At 30.9% G+C, this 21,352-nt stretch overlaps 8 protein-coding genes and 1 pseudogene across 9 annotated transcripts, besides 1 other annotated feature; 4 read left to right on the top strand and 5 right to left on the bottom strand.

Annotated features, from left to right (window-relative positions):
* Positions 1–327: 327 nt before the first annotated feature.
* Positions 328–1,360, top strand: TVAGG3_0662920 (succinyl CoA synthetase-3 alpha subunit; the record flags this gene model as incomplete). Its single annotated transcript, XM_001328094.2, has 1 exon — positions 344–1,273. The coding sequence occupies one exon, from the start codon at positions 344–346 to the stop codon at positions 1,271–1,273; it is 930 nt and encodes a 309-aa protein (XP_001328129.1).
* A 67-nt stretch (positions 1,361–1,427) lies between these two features.
* Positions 1,428–3,027, top strand: TVAGG3_0662910 (uncharacterized protein; the record flags this gene model as incomplete). The annotated part of the gene is made up of 1 exon (XM_001328095.1): positions 1,893–2,984. One exon carries the CDS (start codon positions 1,893–1,895, stop codon positions 2,982–2,984), a length of 1,092 nt encoding a protein of 363 aa, XP_001328130.1.
* A 514-nt stretch (positions 3,028–3,541) lies between these two features.
* On the bottom strand, positions 3,542–4,203 carry TVAGG3_0662900 (RNA polymerase II transcription regulator recruiting protein; the record flags this gene model as incomplete). Its single annotated transcript, XM_001328096.1, has 1 exon — positions 3,709–4,203. The coding sequence occupies one exon, from the start codon at positions 4,201–4,203 to the stop codon at positions 3,709–3,711; it is 495 nt and encodes a 164-aa protein (XP_001328131.1).
* A 3,162-nt stretch (positions 4,204–7,365) lies between these two features.
* Positions 7,366–7,976, top strand: TVAGG3_0662890 (RNA polymerase II transcription regulator recruiting protein; the record flags this gene model as incomplete). The annotated part of the gene is made up of 1 exon (XM_001328097.1): positions 7,371–7,949. One exon carries the CDS (start codon positions 7,371–7,373, stop codon positions 7,947–7,949), a length of 579 nt encoding a protein of 192 aa, XP_001328132.1.
* An 806-nt stretch (positions 7,977–8,782) lies between these two features.
* TVAGG3_0662880 (RNA polymerase II transcription regulator recruiting protein) lies at positions 8,783–9,487 on the bottom strand (the record flags this gene model as incomplete). The annotated part of the gene is made up of 1 exon (XM_001328098.1): positions 8,783–9,487. The coding sequence occupies one exon, from the start codon at positions 9,485–9,487 to the stop codon at positions 8,783–8,785; it is 705 nt and encodes a 234-aa protein (XP_001328133.1).
* An 820-nt stretch (positions 9,488–10,307) lies between these two features.
* Positions 10,308–11,030, top strand: TVAGG3_0662870 (RNA polymerase II transcription regulator recruiting protein; the record flags this gene model as incomplete). The annotated part of the gene is made up of 1 exon (XM_001328099.2): positions 10,308–11,030. One exon carries the CDS (start codon positions 10,308–10,310, stop codon positions 11,028–11,030), a length of 723 nt encoding a protein of 240 aa, XP_001328134.2.
* A 3,899-nt stretch (positions 11,031–14,929) lies between these two features.
* TVAGG3_0662860 (RNA polymerase II transcription regulator recruiting protein) lies at positions 14,930–15,711 on the bottom strand (the record flags this gene model as incomplete). The annotated part of the gene is made up of 1 exon (XM_001328100.1): positions 15,038–15,682. The coding sequence occupies one exon, from the start codon at positions 15,680–15,682 to the stop codon at positions 15,038–15,040; it is 645 nt and encodes a 214-aa protein (XP_001328135.1).
* A 622-nt stretch (positions 15,712–16,333) lies between these two features.
* On the bottom strand, positions 16,334–16,897 carry TVAGG3_0662850 (RNA polymerase II transcription regulator recruiting protein; the record flags this gene model as incomplete). Its single annotated transcript, XM_001328101.1, has 1 exon — positions 16,365–16,871. The coding sequence occupies one exon, from the start codon at positions 16,869–16,871 to the stop codon at positions 16,365–16,367; it is 507 nt and encodes a 168-aa protein (XP_001328136.1).
* Positions 16,898–17,379: 482 nt separating this feature from the next.
* Positions 17,380–18,300: a mobile genetic element.
* A 566-nt stretch (positions 18,301–18,866) lies between these two features.
* Positions 18,867–19,695, bottom strand: TVAGG3_0662830 (annotated as a pseudogene). The gene has a single exon: positions 18,868–19,695. A coding segment is annotated over exon 1 (828 nt).
* Between the last annotated feature and the right edge of the window lie 1,657 nt (positions 19,696–21,352).

Raw genomic sequence — 21,352 nt, 5'->3', positions numbered from 1 at the left:
AGAAATTATAAAAAAATTCGTTATGATGAGAGATTGCTCAAATGACAAATGAAATAGCATAACCAATGTATGACAGAAGCACATATCATATCATTTTGAGGGAAAATCCCACTTTTAGAAATCGAGCACTAAAAAGTTCAAAATTTTTTAGGAACTGACATGTAAATGGATATATCAATGGTAATTGCAGCTAAATCCAACAAAATTTGATATGGAATTAAATTGGCAACGGGCGAGAAACAAGAAAAAAATTTTCCTTGTAAATGACGATTAAACTGAAAAGTGCCACCGACCATCTTCCATTGAAAATCGAGATACGCTAAGTAATGTCACTTCACTTTTAATGCTCTCCTCTTCCTTCGAGCGCAACCTCCACCAACCACTCCTTTTCATCGACAAGGACACCAAGGTCGTCATCCAGGGTATCGGTAACCAGGGCCAGTTCCACTCCCGCCTTATGCGCCAGTATGGCACAAAGGTTGTTGGTGCCGTCCATCCAAAGAAGGCCGGCTCAATCATTGCTGGTCTCCCAATCTTCAAGAACATGAAGGAGGTTGTTAAGAGAACAGATGCTAATGCATCTCTTATCTTCGTTCCAGCTCCAGGTGCTGCTGCTGCTTGCATTGAAGCTGCTCAGGCTGGCATGGGTCTTGTTGTCTGCATCACAGAACACATCCCACAGCACGACATGATCAAGGTCAAGAAGGTCATGAAGGAAACAGGCTGCCAGCTTATCGGTCCAAACTGCCCAGGTCTTATCCAGCCAGGCACACACACAAAGCTTGGTATCATCCCAACAAACATCTTCAACAACGGTAAGATCGGTATTGTTTCCCGCTCCGGCACACTCACATACGAAGCTGCCTACGCTACAACACTCGCTGGCCTTGGTCAGTCCACAGTTGTCGGCATCGGTGGTGATCCATTCGCAGGCCAACTCCACACAGATGTTGTCAAGCGCTTCGCTGCAGACCCACAGACCGAGGGTATCATCCTCATCGGTGAAATCGGTGGCACATCTGAAGAAGATGCCGCTGAGTGGATCGCTAAGACAAAGCTTACCCAGGAGAAGCCAGTCGTCGCCTTCATCGCCGGCGCTACAGCTCCACCAGGCAAGCGTATGGGCCACGCTGGTGCCATCGTTTCTGGCGGCAAGGGCACAGCTGAGGGCAAGTACAAGGCTCTTGAAGCAGCTGGTGTTCGCATTGCTCGCCACCCAGGTAACATGGGCAAGTTCATCTTCGAGGAGATGAAGAGAATGGGCAAGATCTAAATTTCTCATAAAAGTTCACAATTCAATAACCTAATTACAAAAATTAAATCATCATTTTTCTCATTTTTTTTCAAATTAAAAAGTCACATTCTCATATCTTTGAAAAAAATCTTCACAGTTGGCCATTATATGCATAGTTAGCTTTAACATCTTACGGGGATTGATTCGTAATAGTTTTTATGGATTTATGACCTTATTTTGGTGTAAAACGACAAATTTGGTCGTAAAATAAAACAAAAAGAACCGATTGAATTCTTTTTAAATTCTTTATCTAGATATGTAATTCGTTCATAATTAATAAGAAATGTTCGCTAACTACAGGTTTTTGAAATATCATTCTCATTTGATGATGGTAAATGATAACATTTGACGCTAAATATAGCTTCTAAACCAATCATAGATATTGAGTTTGTTGTGATTACCCTTTTACGAATGCAAAAAGCCAAGAAATTTTTTTTCGCGGGAAAAAATCTAAATTAACGTGCAAAAATATAGTGCTCAATTTTTGTGAATAAAATAATCGTTCTCGAAAATGAAAACTTCATTATAATCTCATTTTGCAACTAGAATATGTGAATTCTAAAGTGAAATTTCTCAATCCAACAATAAAATTTTATTGATGACGGAAAAAACGGAAGAGGATAAGACATTTGCAACAAATGAAGTTCCTACAGAATATCATGTTGATGATAATGAAATTAAAGACCTTCCTCCTTTAGAAATCACAATAAAACACGATCAAAAAATTGATTCCAGTTGCCAAACCGAAAATAATACATTAAGAACCGAAGAAGAGGAAGAAGAAACACTTGTTGATAAAGCTCTGGAGAAAAAATTACCCAAAAATCTTCAACAAGATGATTATGAAGGTTTGTTAACTCAATTAAAAGAAAATAGAGACGCCTTAATAGAAGAAGGGCGGGCAACTGAGGCTTCTGCTTATAATGACGCCTACAAATATACCTGGGAGTCATATCAAGACGCCTATAAACGAAAAGTTTTCAAAGAAGCGAAAATGTGCAGTGTTAGACGCATTGCTAATGCTAAAAATCTTTACGATGAGAAAAAGGAAGGCTATGAAAAAGAAGAAGAAGTAATTGTCGAAAGTCTTAAAAAACGAATTGAAAAATTACAAATTAAACATCAGCAGCAGATCGACGACTATGAGAGAGAGTGGCGAGATCCTGCTAAAATACGTAAATATAACAAGACATCGGGCAAACTCAAAGAATTACGACTTCAAGCGAAAATGTTAATGAAAACTCACAGATACAACGAAGCCCAAATGATAGAAGCTGAAGCGAATAGGCTTCAAGAAATCGAAACAAAGAAGCAGCAAAAGCAGATGATTGACGATCATCTTGCCGGTTTAAACTATTTAATTGCTCAACAACATGAAGAGCTTCGATTAGTTAGAATGTCGAATGATATCAAAATTAGTACATTTAGAACTGATAAAGTCAAAGAACTTGATGTTTGTCAAAAAAGAATTATGAACGCAGAAGTATCTTCCGAATTTGTAAAGAAGCCTGACCAAGTTTGGGCTAAAAAGAAGAATACTTTCAAATGCCCAAGAATTATGTCGACAAGAAGCTTAAATAAGACCAGTTTAAGCAAAGTTAGCCCTTCGGATACGCTTCCTTTAAGAGGTGTCAACTTGTCTAAGTCTAGTCGTGCGAAAACGACATTTAACTACCGTACTTATTTGTAAATTGTATTTATATATTGCTTATGAAGAATTTATTATATTTTTTTATACTGTCTGATAAACCTTTTTTGATATTTATACATTTATCTCTCCTTTTTACTCCCCAAAAATTCCAAATTTTTTTCAAATTTCAAAAAATAAATATGAAAAATTAGAAAAAGAATTTCAAAATTAACAATACAGATCTTTTTTTGTGAAATATTTGAACAACATGATAGCCATAAATTTGTTGTTAATACGATTTCATCCAGATTTATTTCAAAATAATGATTTTTACAAACTTTGATAATAATTTTGTACAGTTGAAATTGGAGAGTCTGATATTAGAAAGTCCTTACATAATACAAAGAATTTTTCATAATTAAATTACATTTAATATTCTCAGAGAATGAGATTAATTCATTTGAGATAAAAATGCAAATATTGCGGGCGTTAGAGTAAAAATTTGATGCAAAAATTATTTTCATGTTCACTAATGAGATTTAATAAAGTTTAAAATTTTTTAAAAGATTTTATCCTAATTCATCAATTTTTCAGATCAAAAAAGTATTGTAGACAAATTCAAATGCATTTGCAATATAAAAATTTATTTGTAAAAAAAGAGATCAATTTCTTTCTTATTCCTTTTATTTCCATTTGATGCCTTGATGGACATCTAACCTTTGTCAATAAAGTCGAATTTATAGTAAAAATTTAGTTAGTTACATAGGGTGATACATAAATTAGTTTAATCAAATTGGGATTCCATTTCATCTAGTTCGAAAAAGGAACTATCAATTTCAGCTTGTATAATTTGCGACTTTTCTCGATCTTCGGACTTCTCTGCTTTAATAATCTGAGATGTGTTCAATTGAAACACGTTTTCAAATGTAGCATTCCTTCTTAGTAGCTTCTTATATTGTGCTTTAATGGAAACATCAGTTCTATGCGGGAATAATTGTGAGATTGCAGTCCATTTCTTGCCATATTGATGAACAGACCATAGAATTTTGTAATTTTCTTCAGGAGTAAAAGGACCTAGATTAACATTCGAATCCAAATAGTAAAACCATCTATCTTTGCATTGCCTTGGGTTTTTTGTTACCATTAATTTTGCAATAATGTGCCAATCAATTGCTTTTCTATCTCGTTGCATCGAATTAACTAATGATTTAAGCTTATCATCTTCTTCTTTCGTGAATTTGTTCCTTACAATTCTCTTAATCTCTTGCATTTTAGACATGGAAGATATAATCTATAAAATTGATAATTACTCACTCAAAAATTTGAGTGAAAAGCTAAAAACAATTGAAAGTATTGAATGGTCAGTCAAAACGTTGTCAAGTATATAATTTGATAATTGTAATATGCACATCATCTTTGCTTTATAAATTTTGCAAAAATGTTATCATTTTCTGAGGAGTAGGTAGATTTTTGAAACCGAAGAATTTTACATCACTTATTCATTAACAATTGTTTTTTTTATAAAAAAAAATCAAACCAAAATTATTATCTTACTAAAAATTAGATATTGATGTGATTTCGATTAAATTAAGATTTATCAATATATCATTGTATTAATTAGATCAATATGAGCTTTCCAAATTAAAAATTATTTAAAAATCAAAAATAATATCAAATGAAATGCGATAATGTAAATAATCCAATGAAATCATATAATGTCTCTAATATCATTTTATATGAATTGATTTTTACCAGTTTGGTGAATATTTGTTTGATTTTTAAAATTTACATATTGACGTGGGTTTTGCATATATAAACAGGGTGTTGGTTATATTTTGCATACCGAAAAGATTTTTTACCAAGCGCAAATCAGGAGGGGACCGCAAAGATATTTTTTTCCCGATTAAATTGTGAGCCTTTCAAATGTTGTATAACCTTTTTAAATTTTATTCTTAAATAACCCATATCGGGCAATATCAATTTCATTTCCAAATTGAATGGATAATTCAATGAAAAAACGAACATTTTCATCGTTTCAAAGGGATTTTTTTGAAACAATAAATTAAATTCACGAGTTCAGACTTATTTTTCCGTAATACTACATCATGAGGCAATAACACTCCCATATTTAGAATAGCTGTTTCCATAATTTCACATTCAAAAAAAAGTGTAACATGGTTTATGTTTTGTATACTAGAGTCAAAATCTCGAGCACAAAAGTGACATTGAATACTTGTAAGTATTGAATTCCCATGTAAACTATTCATTTCTATCGTTTTTTGTAGTCCACATTTCCTCACTCTCGATTTTACTCATAAAAATATTAAAAAATCACTATACAATATATAAAATATATATTTATATTGTTAAAACAATGTTATTTTTGCGAGATTTCATCTGAAATTAAAATTAGGGATTTTTTGAATTTTGAACTAAAATTTGTGATTGGCAAATATTGAATAATCGATTGGAATATGAAAGAAATACTTTAAAATTGAATAGAATATGCCGATAGAATTTTTCTCACAATTTTAAAAAGTTGTTCAAATCCTATTTTTGATTGAGTTTTTGCAATTGTTATATATCAAGTGACAAGCTAAAAATAAAATTTTTGTTGCACTACTATTTTTGCAACAATTTGTAAATTACGTGCATCCCTTGTATTCCAGTGATCAACATCGAGATTACATATTGTAAGAAATCCTTTTGAAGTAGATCTCTATTTGAATTCAAATTCGGACAGTCTATTTCATGTTGCTTCGTGAGAATGTATATAATTTGCAATGTGAATATTATATAATTGATTCTGTATAAATAAGTAATTATGCTTTAGGAAACTGCTCGGCATTGCATGAGATCTAATCTTATAATAATTTTTTAGATATGTTGAAATATGTAATATTTAGCTTCAATATCATTTATTATGGTGTGTCTTTGCTGTTTTTTTGATATTGGATATCAATGACTCTTCTGTGAACGAAAAAATCATATAAATCATTAAATTCTAAACGTAAGCGAAACTCATTCAATTTATTATTAGAATCAAATCTATTTTAAAATTGAGCTATTCGTTAAATCACAAAAGGATACTTTATATTTTTAGTCAAAATTTGTTGATAGGAGCTTATTGGCGCAATCTCATGTTCTTCCTGGAAGCAGCGCACAGACCAGTCAGAAGCGCTCCTTCCAGGACCAGAATGACTAGAAGGGGGCCCTGACCTTGAGAAAGGACCCCCTTCCAGGTCTTTCTGGGACAATTCGGTTCGCATTGCGAGTGTCTGCTGCTTCTTTTGACCAAAGCAGCAGACACTCGCAATTATATGTTGCGGCAAGTGCATCTGTGGTGTCGGAATGCACTTGCCGCGAACTTCGAGCAATCTCCTGATCTTCCTGGAAGGAGCGCACAGACCAGTCAGAAGCGCTCCTTCCAGGACCAGAAAGACTAGAAGGGGGCCCTGACCTTGAGAAAAGACCCCCTTCCAGGTCTTTCTCCAAGGAACATTGTGCCATTGTGGGAGACATGCAGAGACAATGTCTCCCAGAATGATACATTGCGACCAACACGAGTGAATGGGACACTCTATTCTTTCAATTTTCTCATTAATATTTTATCTTTTTTTATTAGATCAATAAATAAACTCTTTTAATGTTCACAATTACATAAATCCATATGAATCAATTCGCTATTTATTTAGTCTCTAATTTTAATAGCTTTTTTGAATCTTGCAATCTAAATAATTAATATATGCAGGTCATTTTATTTTTTTTTCTTAATTACATTATATATAATAATATATTATATGTCCAAATCGAACAAATTGTGAATTTTTACTTTTGAATGGTATTCAAATTTACCCTCTCCTAAGAAAATGCCCCAACAATATTCAGGCAGATAAATAAAAAATTGATAATTTCTTATTCATCTTTGGTTAAATTACACTAGTCTTTTCATACACATGTTAGATAAATTTTAATCTTTGCGAGTCAGTCACTCTCATTTTTCTCAACTGCATATTTTATCTTCGATCAAATTAATTTTAATTAGACTTTCAGTCTTCAATATAAAATAAAATACAAGCTTTTCAATTTGGACAATAATGAATAAATATGTTTGTTTGAAATATTAGGATACAATGAATGATAAATTTATTTATTAAAATAAAATTGGCTAGCATAATCTGCCAATCGATGATTTGAAAATCTCATTCAATTAAAAGGTTAATTACAACACAAACTCTTTCTTTTTTTAAATTTTATATCAAATGATCAAGATCTACAAATATGTTTTAACCTTTAATGAATTTACAATTAACAAATAATTTACACATATTACTCTTCTTCTTTTAATGTTAATCCCATAGTCAACAAAGTATACAAATTTTGAGGGTACATTGAATTTGAGTCTATTCACCATTCATTTAAAAACCCCAAAAAATAATTTGAAAAATGACGGAGTTAGATAGTCCTCCCCCTAAGACAGCTAGGCAAAGAAGCGCTAGATTTACGGAAGCCGAGGATAATATCCTGAAAGATCTTGTAAAGGATAACAAGAAAAGAACATGGAAAGAAATCGCCACATTTTTACCAGGCCGTACAGCATGCCAATGCCGTGATAGATATAATCAATATCTTTTTAAGCAAGTTATCGTGAAACCCTGGACAAACGAAGAAGATGAAATTATAGTAGAAAAATATCGCCTTTTTGGTCCACATTGGGTAAAAATATCGGAATTCCTTCCAGGTAGGAGTGGAAATAATATTAAAAATCGCTGGAATAGCGCTTTACAAAAATATCATGGCATTTCTCATGAAATGCCAAAACAAAAGAGAAGATCCAAAAAGGTAAAGTGGGGAGAAGTAGAAGAAAGAAAAGAAGATCCTATTCAGATAACTTATCCTTTGATTCCTACGACTCCAAATATCATTGAGCCGACTAATTATTCAGATATAATCCCAAAGGCATTCTCCAAACCAAATGTTATTGACCTTGATTTTAGCATCGAGTATAAAAAGATATTTTGTTAAGTTCTATTAAAATTATAATTATTTTTTCTCTTTTAATTTTTTTTGTTAGTCATTTATTTATATATCATATAAGTGAAACATATATCCATGTAAGCTAAAAAGCACCAACGACTCAACCACATTGAATTTCCACAAACTTACAGTTACTATCTGATTTTTGAGTTTTATTAAATAAGCTTTAAAAAATTTATCTTGTTTCTATTTTATTCTAATAATTTGGCATCTGTATATTGTATTTTTGGTAAATTTTTTTGTCTTTATAATGATCCAACAAAACTCAAATAAATTTTTGATTAATAGATCGAATCTAATTATAATATTTTTTTTATCATTATAAAATAGAAAAATATAAACAAGATAGACATTCTCTATGAGACCGAATGATAAGCTTTGACAAGTATCATTCAACAAAATTGTGATATTATTTTTTTTTAGAATTATCAGTATAATTGTTAAAGTTTAATTCTAATCCATTCGAAATTCTTAAATTACAATATAATCTTTTTTTAAATCATAAATTATAATATTCATATGATTCTAAATTTTATATGAGAAGGCATTTTCGTTAATAACATAAACTAGATTTTCGGAATTTTGTAATCAAAAGTAACACTTGTTTTTAGATCATTACAAAAATTGACATTGCAATAAAAAATGAAAAAAATGTTAAAAAATAGGAATTTCTGATCTTTTAAAATCTGTAAATCATCAAATAATAATAAGTTGTGTAAACTGGAACTGGGAATAAAATTCAGATTCAGAAATGTTGGTGATAAAAAAATGTAGATTTAACATAAATAACAACCTAATTTTTACAAATATACATACAGTAATTAAAACCATGTAGATTCGGGCAAGTCAAAAGCCTCGAAATCGTTAATAATATAATTTTCCGAAAACAAAGAGAAGAATGAATTGTCATCAAGGGTTTCCATCTTAACGAGGGACTGAGCATTATTATCAATATTATTATTGTGGTTGACTGGCAAAATGATTTTTTCTGATTTATAATCATTTCTTGGAATGGAAACTTCTTCTGCGACAGCTTTCATTTCTATTACAGGCGATTGCTCATAACTAGCGTCATCAATCCATTTATCCTTCTTTGATCTTCGTTCTTGACGTGCGTTTTTGTGTTGAATTCCGTGATATTTGGTTAAGGCACTGTTCCACCTGTTCTTGATGTTGTTGCCACTGCGACCTGGAAGGAACTGTGAGATCTTAACCCAGTGTGGACCATAAAGACGGTACTTCTCAACAATAACCTCGTCTTCCTCTGATGTCCATGGCTTGCTAACAACTTCTTTGAAAAGGTACTGGTTGTACCTGTCGCGGCACTGGCATGCTGTGCGACCTGGAAGGAACGTAGCAATCTCTTTCCATGTGCGGTTCTTCTTGTCCTTGGCAAGCTCCTTCAAAAGAGCATCTTCTTCCTTTGTGAATCGTTTGCCATATTTTCCTGTTGTAGCAGGGGAAGAAGTATAAGATGCATCATCAGAATCTGATGAACTTGATGAGTATGAATATCTTGGAGACATTATGAAAATAATGGTTGATTTTAGTCTGTCTCAAAAAATTGAAGTTTTGAATGGTTATATTAACGTGTTTCATAGAATTCGTTTTTTTGAGAGACTCCTAACTGCTTTTATCTCAATTTATTTATGTTTATTTTTAAACAAAATAGTGTTATTTATCTGGTAATGAGAAATATCAATTTTTTAACGTTTTTGAGTTTGTAATCAATTATCAGTTAAACTTTTTTGTATGACAAAACGATAGATTTCGTCTTCGGTACCAAAATCAGTTTATTTATACGGGATTATAATTACTTGAAGCATTCTCGATCATTTTAAAAAAATTTGACAATTTCCGAATTTCCTATTTTTAAAGTATTAATATATGACCTATATGCCCATTCATTACCGACACTGGAAGACATTTTCTCTTTTATTAGTTTTATTTTTTTTATCAAAATATTTATTCGATTAAATTTCATTATGTCTTAATTTAAATTCATATAAATTCAAAAGAGAATATTATTATTCGTTGATATTTTTTCTTTTTTTTATTTTCATTATTATTCTGATTATAAAGCTCATTAGTTTCATCTCGAACATTTACCGATGTATTTGTATTACTATACTTAAGAATTTCGCCCGAATTCATCAACGGACATTTTGTTTGTAATCCAAAATCATTTGCTTCTCAAATTGAGAACCTGCAAATTATCGGGAAGATCATTTCCCTCTCAATTGTGAACTGCAGCGAGGTTAAAATTGAAAAGGATATTGCCGATACTATCAAAAAATCTGGCTCTCAAAAAATCGACAAAGGTTGTCAGAAGTATATAAAAGAACAATGAATTCAAGCTCATCATACTCATCAAGTTCATCAGATTCTGATGATGCATCTTATACTTCTTCCCCTGCTACAACAGGAAAATATGGCAAACGATTCACAAAGGAAGAAGATGCTCTTTTGAAGGAGCTTGCCAAGGACAAGAAGAACCGCACATGGAAAGAGATTGCTACGTTCCTTCCAGGTCGCACAGCATGCCAGTGCCGCGACAGGTACAACCAGTACCTTTTCAAAGAAGTTGTTAGCAAGCCATGGACATCAGAGGAAGACGAGGTTATTGTTGAGAAGTACCGTCTTTATGGTCCACACTGGGTTAAGATCTCACAGTTCCTTCCAGGTCGCAGTGGCAACAACATCAAGAACAGGTGGAACAGTGCCTTAACCAAATATCACGGAATTCAACACAAAAACGCACGTCAAGAACGAAGATCAAAGAAGGATAAGTGGGTTCAACAATATAAACAAAACGATGAATTATCAATTCCCATTAATCAAACATTTGCAGTTCCACAGCAATCCATTCAAAACCAAACTGCTTATCCATATATAATTCAACAAAGCGTAACATCTTATCACGATATCGCAAATTCAATTTCTGATCCTAATAGCATTATGACCAATCAAAACTTGACTAAAGTTTTTAATTCATTAGACGATTCAGAGGTTGCAATAGAATCATTGTTTGAACAATGCAATGACGAATTTCAGAATTTTGTATTTTAATTGTTATTTGTTATTAAAATATATACATGGCACGGCGGGCGCAAAAAGTGACAAAATAGAATACCTATAGTGGCAAGACAAAGGAAACATTTTTGTAAGGCAAACATTATATCAAATACCTTTACTTTGTAATAAGAAATATAATTATCACGAAATTACAAATAAATATTGTTTAATATAATTAATAGCAAAATTCTTTTTTATTATTTCCCTTAAGACCTTACTTATTAAGTATACGTATAACAAGCTTGTACTGCCTGTATTAGTTAATAGAACAAAAGAAAATGAGCTCAAATGAAAAAAAATTTCATGCTATTTTGGAAATATGCATATTCGAAGTATGAGAGTTGTAAACACTGAGAATTTTAAGCTTTGGTTGATGATAGTCTTTAATTTTTCTTGAAGTAGTAAATTATTTGATATGAAAATTTAATGGCCAGCATAATCAATCGTGCGTTTCGTTTCTTGATTGAGAAACGATGATTGTGTGCTAATGAATTATTGCGTCTGACAGGTTATGATTATGGATACCTGAAATTAAGCTTTTATGGGAAACATCACCGAGCGCCATTTGGCGCCCCTAATGCTGTTTCTATCGGTATGATTAAGGAGCTTTCTTATGCACTTTCATCACTTGAACTTGAACGCTACAAGATATATGCCCCCCTCCCAATGGGAGGTGGGAGCAAAAATTGAAATGTTTACATTGACTTTTGAATACTTTACAAGCGCCCCTCCCAGTGGGCGCGGGCGCAAGTGATCGGGTCAAAAAAATCATAAAAATATTCAAAATTGCGATTTTAATATGTGTTTAAGAAGTAAATTTATTAATAACGATATTTCATAGTACAAAATGTGTTCAATCTCTTCGTAAATCATTCAAAAAAATCAAAAGAATTTCCAAAATTCAATTTTTTTAGTAAAATTTATATCTTTTTCTATCGTCTCCTCCCCACCAGTGGGAGCCACCGGAGTAGGGTTGTACAAACTGGCACGCCTGCTGGCACACCTTTTTTGGCCAGCTGGCACGATTTTTTTAAAAAACACATTAAAAAAGTCACTTTTTGCCCCATCTAATGAGATTTTTTTTTACAATTTTTTCCCCTTATTTTTCAATTTAGATATGATTTTAAGCTCTCAAAATTGAAGTTTACCTGATGTTTCTTAGTTTTTATGATAATAAAATGTTGCAAAGTTGAGTTTGGATTCAATAAATTTAAGAAAATTTTATTTTACAATGAAATTATAAGAAAGGATGTTTTTATCCTATGTCAAAGAGAATACATTTGTAGATCCCGACTTTTGACATGGTTGAAAATTCCAAAAAAAAATTCAAAATTTAAAAAAAAAATTAAAAAATATAAATTTCATGTTAAAAAATGATTTTTGAAATTTTTTTGGAAAAATAGAATGTCATATTTTTATGTTTTATTGCTATTTTTTACGAAATCAATAAAATATTTGTTAATTTGGCTGAGATTATAAATAAAATCTTTCTAAATCTTGCAATTGATTGCTAAAATCTGTTTTATGTATTAATTGGCATTGAGATTCGTTATAAAAGAATGCGAATTATTTTGTATGAGTAAACGTATTTTGTAAAATTTGAAATTCTCTTCTCTCATTACTTACCTTAGATCTCTCGCTTTTAGCTCTCAGATTTCGCTCATAGAACTCAGGTTTTAGTTATGTACTCATAGATGTATCATTACTGCCCGCAGATCTCTCATTACTACCTTACTAACCAGATCTTAACTCTCATTACTACCTTACTAACCAGATCTTAACTCTCATTACTACCTTACTAACCAGATCTTAACTCTCATTACTACCTTACTAACCAGATCTTAACTCTCATTACTACCTTACTAACCAGATCTTAACTCTCATTACTACCTTACTAACCAGATCTTAACTCTCATTACTACCTTACTAACCAGATCTTAACTCTCATTACTACCTTACTAACCAGATCTTAACTCTCATTACTACCTTACTAACCAGATCTTAACTCTCATTACTACCTTACTAACCAGATCTTAACTCTCATTACTACCTTACTAACCAGATCTTAACTCTCATTACTACCTTACTAACCAGATCTTAACTCTCATTACTACCTTACTAACCAGATCTTAACTCTCATTACTACCTTACTAACCAGATCTTAACTCTCATTACTACCTTACTAACCAGATCTTAACTCTCATTACTACCTTACTAACCAGATCTTAACTCTCATTACTACCTTACTAACCAGATCTTAACTCTCATTACTACCTTACTAACCAGATCTTAACTCTCATTACTACCTTACTAACCAGATCTTAACTCTCATTACTACCTTACTAACCAGATCTTAACTCTCATTACTACCTTACTAACCAGATCTTAACTCTCATTACTACCTTACTAACCAGATCTTAACTCTCATTACTACCTTACTAACCAGATCTTAACTCTCATTACTACCTTACTAACCAGATCTTAACTCTCATTACTACCTTACTAACCAGATCTTAACTCTCATTACTACCTTACTAACCAGATCTTAACTCTCATTACTACCTTACTAACCAGATCTTAACTCTCATTACTACCTTACTAACCAGATCTTAACTCTCATTACTACCTTACTAACCAGATCTTAACTCTCATTACTACCTTACTAACCAGATCTTAACTCTCATTACTACCTTACTAACCAGATCTTAACTCTCATTACTACCTTACTAACCAGATCTTAACTCTCATTACTACCTTACTAACCAGATCTTAACTCTCATTACTACCTTACTAACCAGATCTTAACTCTCATTACTACCTTACTAACCAGATCTTAACTCTCATTACTACCTTACTAACCAGATCTTAACTCTCATTACTACCTTACTAACCAGATCTTAACTCTCATTACTACCTTACTAACCAGATCTTAACTCTCATTACTACCTTACTAACCAGATCTTAACTCTCATTACTACCTTACTAACCAGATCTTAACTCTCATTACTACCTTACTAACCAGATCTTAACTCTCATTACTACCTTACTCATCAGATATCTAATTATTTACATATGATTTCTCACATCTCACTCAAGTCTCATTACTTACCCTATCTTTTTAACCTTTTCTGATAATTACTGAAATAACTAAATCCTTTTTTTAGTTTAATTCTGATATTAAATTTTTAAAATCTCTTTAATTTTTTGAACTACGCCTTTAATTTGTAATTGCCGATTTCACAGATTTGAACCATTTAATAAAATAACATTATTCAACTTAATCATATCAAACATGGTAGTTTGATTTTCAGATCTACATTTTAAAAACCTCTTTATTATCTTGAGTTATACTTTTATTATATAATACCTGAGTTCATAACTGAAAACTCTTAATTAGAGTACAATATTCAACTTAATCATAACAAGATTTGTTGAATTTCAAATTTGATTTATATCTTCCATCACTTAAAACTCTCACAGCTTACAATATAAGCTAAAAAGTATATTTTCATAGTAATAAAATTAATTATTAAATTTTTTACTTTTTCCTTTCCAAAACTAGAAAAAAAGGAAGGGAAAAGGGAAAAAGAAGAAAGAAAAGAGAAAAAAAGAAAAAATAATAATGAGCATATTATATAATTGTGGTCATAGGCCGAGTGGCGTGGAAAGGATGTCGCCCTTCGGGCTCCACCCTTTCCACGCCACGAGGCCCGATTTTTGGCCACTTTTTTGATTTTGGCCGCGTGCCAGCTCCTGGCAGGCGGCCCGCAAAATTGTGCCAGTTTGTACAACCCTACACCGGAGGCGCGGGCGGCGCCACTGGCGCCAAAAAAGTAGCGCCCATCGTGCCATGTATATTAAAATATATACTATCCATTTTATATTTATTGAGCTAATTTTTTAAATTAACAACATTTTTTTTGGAAATGACATTTCGAAAAAAATGATAAAGGATTATAAGATAGAATAATTTATTCGCTCTATAATAACAAGAATCAACATTAAAACATTAATGATGAAAAGTCAGTCAACATTTCCATGTTCGAAAAATCTAATTCATTAAATACTGAATTGAAAGCTTCTTGTTCGCTCATCGATTTGATAATTGTGTTATTTAATGAATGATTATCAAGTTCAGGAGAGTTTTGAATTGTTACTTGTTCGGATTGATAATCCGAATTCGATGATTCTTCAGTTTCCCATTTAGATTTCCTAGATCTTCTCTGTTGAGGTATGTTTTTGTGTTGAATTCCGTGATATTTGGTTAAGGCACTGTTCCACCTGTTCTTGATGTTGTTGCCACTGCGACCTGGAAGGAACTGTGAGATCTTAACCCAGTGTGGACCATAAAGACGGTACTTCTCAACAATAACCTCGTCTTCCTCTGATGTCCATGGCTTGCTAACAACTTCTTTGAAAAGGTACTGGTTGTACCTGTCGCGGCACTGGCATGCTGTGCGACCTGGAAGGAACGTAGCAATCTCTTTCCATGTGCGGTTCTTCTTGTCCTTGGCAAGCTCCTTCAAAAGAGCATCTTCTTCCTTTGTGAATCGTTTGCCGTGCTTTGATGCAACAATAGAATCTTGTGCATCAGAGAACTCAGATTCCATCGGTGATTTCATAGACTGATAATTCAACACACTCATTCGTCTAGTTTGCTTAAAATATATTGATTGGATTGCAATCAAAAGGAGGATCGATTTTTTGAGAACTTTACAAATCAAAATCGAACAACTCTGTCAAAAATAAGTGAGTTTTGAAAGATTCAAAAAGGCTTTTGAAACTTTGAATAAGTTGATAAATCGGCGTTCGTTTCATAATATTTACCCCTACTAAATTCTTTAAATAATCATTTATAATATTTTATTTTTTCAATAGTACGGTGGTTTTAATTTTTGACATGTCACGATCATAGTGGTTAAATTTCACCTTAAATAACAAAATCTAAATTTTCAACTGTAAAATCAATAAAATTTTAATTAACAAGATTGAATTCAAATATGGTCCTGAATTTGAAACGATTGGCCATGACGCAATCGATTACATAGAAATGCATAATAATACTCCATGTCTCATTATCAATCGGAAATTTCTAAAATTTATTGAGTTTTATTTGCCAGAAAGATTTGTTCGAGTAGCTCTTTTGCCAATTTTCAATCTCCACGTTCATTTTCGAAACTATTCTTTTTTTAGTTATTAGCCATGAGGAATTTGGCGAAATCATATTCTTTCAGGAAATCGAATCTAAAAAATTGATCTTTTAAAAGAAAGATTATTAACAAAAGTTTACTATTAAGAAAAATATTCCATATGATCGTGCTATACCCGTCAATCAATTCTTGTGCTACCAATTTGAATTTTTTCATAATTCTTTTCTAGCTCATTCATTGCTTGCTGTTCTATTAGATTCATCACCGACTCAGCATTAATCATGTCTGAAGTCGTCTCCCACTTTTCACGTTTTGATCTTCTTTCTTGCTTTACGTTATTATGTTCAATTCCGTGATATTGAAGAAGGGCGCTGTTCCATCTATTTTTAACATTATTCCCAGAACGGCCAGGCAAGAACTGAGAAATTTTTACCCAATGGGGCCCAAATTCTCTATATTTTTCTATAATAATACGATCTTCATCAACTGTCCAGGGTTTTGACACAACATCTTTAAATAAATACTGGTTGTAACGATCTCTACATTGGCAGGCTGTTCTTCCAGGAAGAAATTGTGCAATTTCCTTCCATGTTTTGTTTTGCTTATTTTTGACGAGTTCCTTGAGAAGAGCATCTTCTTGCGGAGTAAATCGATTGCTATGACGAATGTTTACTTCATCAGACATCCCGCTTTGGATATGTTTTGTAAAAATATATCCTCTCAAAATTTGAATGATTATTCAAGTTGAAGAACAATCGTTTAATTTTTAAGGTTACAATGCAGTGAAGAATCAATTTTTGCATGATATTGATAATAAAAAATGATGATTTACAAGTTACAAGTAAACAATTTTCAAATTATAAATCCTATCGTCATACGAATGCACCAAACTTTTATCGAAGTGTGCTCAAATTTAGTCATTTTCATTTAATTTAAAAATAACTGAACGATCATATTTTCCCCTTTGTTGAATTTTCGAAAATAATTTAGATTCAATGTTCAATGCATTATATCGATGAACAATAGGTAAATAACTGAATTTTAATGAAAACGGCATTAATTAACCAGAATTATTATGCGAATTTGGGTTTTAACCCTTTTTCAAAATTAAATCATAAAACATTTATTAGAAATAAACCACATTCATTTTACCAATAGATAACCTACTTTGAAGTTAGTTTTTTTAATCCTGAAAAGGTAACTAAACTCCTTTCGCCGATCCGATTTGCTCCATATTTAAAATATAGCTTGCATATGTAGAAGAAAAGCTAATTTTGAAGTACGCCCGAAATCCACCAACAGGATTTCGAGCTACTAAAAAGGTACTTTTAAATGTGATTTTTTTATAAAAAATTAAATTTATTTTAAGATCAGACTAAAAACTAATTTTATGGAAAATCTATATCGACAAATTTATTACTTATTGGGTATATAGATTTTTTGATTATGGCGATTATGTCTGATATGCTTCCAATAAGCCAAAACACATTTCATACTGATTTCTATAAAAGGTATCTTTATTATAGAAGTGTAAGCTATATCTGTTTGTTTTTTTATTATAACAAATTCAAAATTCTCTTATAAGGACTAGATGAAATCTGTATTATTAAATCATTAGCTAAATGAAGGTTCAAATAGAAAGTAAATATCAATTTATATGATACTGAAACCAAATAGTTCTTTTAATAAAAGATAACACGCTGAAAATTATTGAGTATTTGCAAATCTCAAAAATCTATTGGTGAATTTGGCTCAACTTTTAAAATTATAACATCCATATCAAATCATAAAAGCAGACAAAAATTAAAGCCAAACCTATCGGCCAATTTTTTTTGATATTTTGATTTTTGAGGTATACTTTTAAAAGTGGATTTAAAGCACTTATGAAAAAACATTAACTTCTGTCGTTATGATTATTGATTTAGACAATAATGATTTTAATCTTTGATTATCAAAATACTAAAGTCATCTTTTTAACATTTGCTTGGTAGCATTAACTCAAGTCTAAAGTACTATTTTATGTGGCACTCTTAGAATTTTTGTATTCATTGTACACGCTGAAATAGTACCATTAAAGTTATGGCGGACTTTCAAAAAATAGTTTGGTCACCTTTAATCCTGAACTAATTTTATTTGTTTTACAAGTATTTCAAATGATTTATTAACAAACTCATTAATTATATTCATTTTCGATAAACATTTGAAAAAAATACAGTTTATTTTCAAACAAATTTTCAACTTATCTCCAGAATTCCTCCATTGTCAAAATAATATCCCCAACATTATCAAAGAAAATTAATTTATAATCTAATAATCCGATATCATAAACTTCAATTTTATTTTTTCTATTTCTGTTAAGTTTCTTGAATGTATGCCAAATTCAAATGATATTCCTAATAAATTCAAATACATCTTACTAATATCTTTTCTAAAATTCTGATCTATTGTTCAAATCGATTCATTTGTGCGAAATCAACTCACGAAATCATTATGATAAACCAAAATTTCAATTATTTCATTTGTCAATACCACGATACATTCTAAATGTGAATTTTATCTGTCCTCGATAATTTTCATGAAAAATCTTTATCGAAAAGATAACATATGCATCAACTCAATGCTGCTTAGATTAAAAACAAAAAATTGTTTAAACAATCGTTTGGAAAAAAATCGTCAAGTAATTAAAAACAAATAATATATTTAAACAACAAAGAACAAATAATCGAATTAGTGTAAGAAAGTGTAGCGCGAACAAAACCGCGATCTCTGGAAAAGCGATTAAGTGGGTCGCGATAAATCCTGACGGAAGTATCATCTACATCATCGCATTCCGGGTTCTTGGAGAATTTGGATACAGATCCCTTGTAAACCTGCTCAAATCCATACTTGTAGAGAGACATCTGAACCTCATTTACGCCATGTCCGGCCTTCACATTCAAGAATTCTGAGAAGATTCTGTCATCAACCTTGAAATGATGTGAATCTATCCAGCTCACACCAACAAATGGGATGGCATTTTGATTATTTTTAGTGATACACAAGGCATTATAAAGCTTTATATCGAATTGTCTCGCGCCACCGTTTCTCTTTGTGAAATAGGTCTTTTGAATGCGGTCAAGAGAAATGGACTGTGGGGCCCATTCTGATTTTGGTATTAAATTAATGTTATGTCTGTGTGTTAGTTTTGTCTAAAAAATGATTGGAGACGTTTCCATCTCCAATCAAGAAACATACGGCTCTATTAAAATTTCTGATGGCTTAATAAGAGATAAGATGTTGTTCAATACTTTGGTTTGAGGAACTTTGGCCTCATAAACAGTAGACATATAACGAGGGGTTTCATTGTTGTCCTGACTCTCTGAATCAGAATCGCTTGAGTTTCTTTGATTGCATTTTGAATGTTGATAAAGCACTTCTAGTAAAGCACCTGTTTTGGCTCTTGGGATAGGGTATCCTTCACTAAGTGTCATGAAGTGTTTTCCACGTTGGGATTGGTTACAGTTAGACATCTGGGATTTAAAAATAATAAATTTTTGAATCAGTTTTTTCATAGGAGTCAAAACCGAACAAATACTCTGAATTGTATTTTTTATGAGCCAAGGCGTAACGGTTTGTAAGAGCGAATTTTAAAAAAATCTAGTTTGATATTTGTCATATACCATAGTCTGTTCTTTTTAAGATTTTACCTTATCTAATTCAATTTTTTTTCACACCGAAAATTTTTAAGGAATATTAATATATGATATTAACAGAATGCAATATCACTTGGATGATGTCATTCAAAATTGTGAGATTTAAGAGTTTTTCAGAAAAATTTCATTAAGAGTTTTTACAATACATAGCAATCATCTACAATTATAATTTTAAACATTGATTGGTTCAATAAGATTTTAATTCAAAATATCGAAAAGTGACAAAGATTTTCTGAAAATTGCAATAAATTTAATTTATGTTTAAGCCCATTTATTCATAATTTATGTGTTTATTAATTAAAATTATCCTTAAAATTTTGTATTTTTTGAATGCCCGATAATTACGATTTGTTATTAATTTTTGGATTTTTTGATAGAGTACGTTTTACAATTTTTACGAGTTTTAAATATTTACTCTATTTTATTAAACAATATATTTCTAACCATCTTGTCTTACTCTGAAAAAATCAAAATCAAAGAGTTGCTACAAAAGTGGTCTTCTATCACGAATTTTGGAATATTAATATAATTCTTTATTTGTTATGCTAATAATTCATTTTATTCTTTTGAGGTTGAAATAAACATAAAGATTTTTTTAAAATATTCACTCTCATTTTTCTTACATCAGATTATCCATTATAAAGATTGTCAATTTTGAAGAAACTGCTTATTATCTTTAAATTTTTTGATAAAATAATATAATTTTATGAAACATGAACACTTAATTAATTATGGATTCTTTTTTTGTTGTGTTTTCAATCTTTTATCAATTCAACCTTTCGAAATTTTTATATTTTTTAATTCCACAATTATTTAACACATTTATTTTCGCTTTCATACAACCCCTCGAAATCAACTTTAACCTTTTAGAAGATTTTCCTATTTTTTTATTTTTATTTTTAATTTTTTTGGAGTTTCAGAAATGTGAATCACCCTGTTCATATCACAATCTAGTGCTTTTAAACCATCATCAATTTTCGATTTTGTGCAACTTGAATTTTTATTGGTAATTATTGATTGCAAATGAGTTCTTCTACTAGCTATTCTATAATGATTAGTTTTTATCTTTGGGCAATTTTATTTTCTAGATGTGTAATTATATAATTATTTGATTTTGATAGAAATTAGTGTTAGTTTAATAATGAATAGAATTTGCTTATTTTTATTCTTATTTTTCAAATCATTATTCATATTTTTATTTGAAATAATTAAAGAATATTACGTTTTGAATTTCCTATTTTCGTAAAAATCAATATATACATTTCATTTTTTTTTCCTTGATTAATTATTTTTATAAATTGAATCCGAAATATTGCTCTTTTCATAAATATTATATTCAACAATATTATAATACACGCACATTTCATAAATACGTATTAAAAATTAAGAGACGAGAAAATATTTGAATAAAATGTTGTATTGTTTTTGTGAAATGTCGTATGATGTTTCAGTATTCTTTTATCCATTGGAATGT

This window comes from Trichomonas vaginalis, chromosome III (genome assembly GCF_026262505.1).
Source record: "Trichomonas vaginalis G3 chromosome III, whole genome shotgun sequence".
In the NCBI taxonomy this organism is placed as follows: Eukaryota; Parabasalia; order Trichomonadida; family Trichomonadidae; genus Trichomonas; species Trichomonas vaginalis.
The sequence above is the reverse complement of the archived record's forward strand: the minus strand, read 5'-3'. Positions and strand labels throughout refer to the sequence as shown.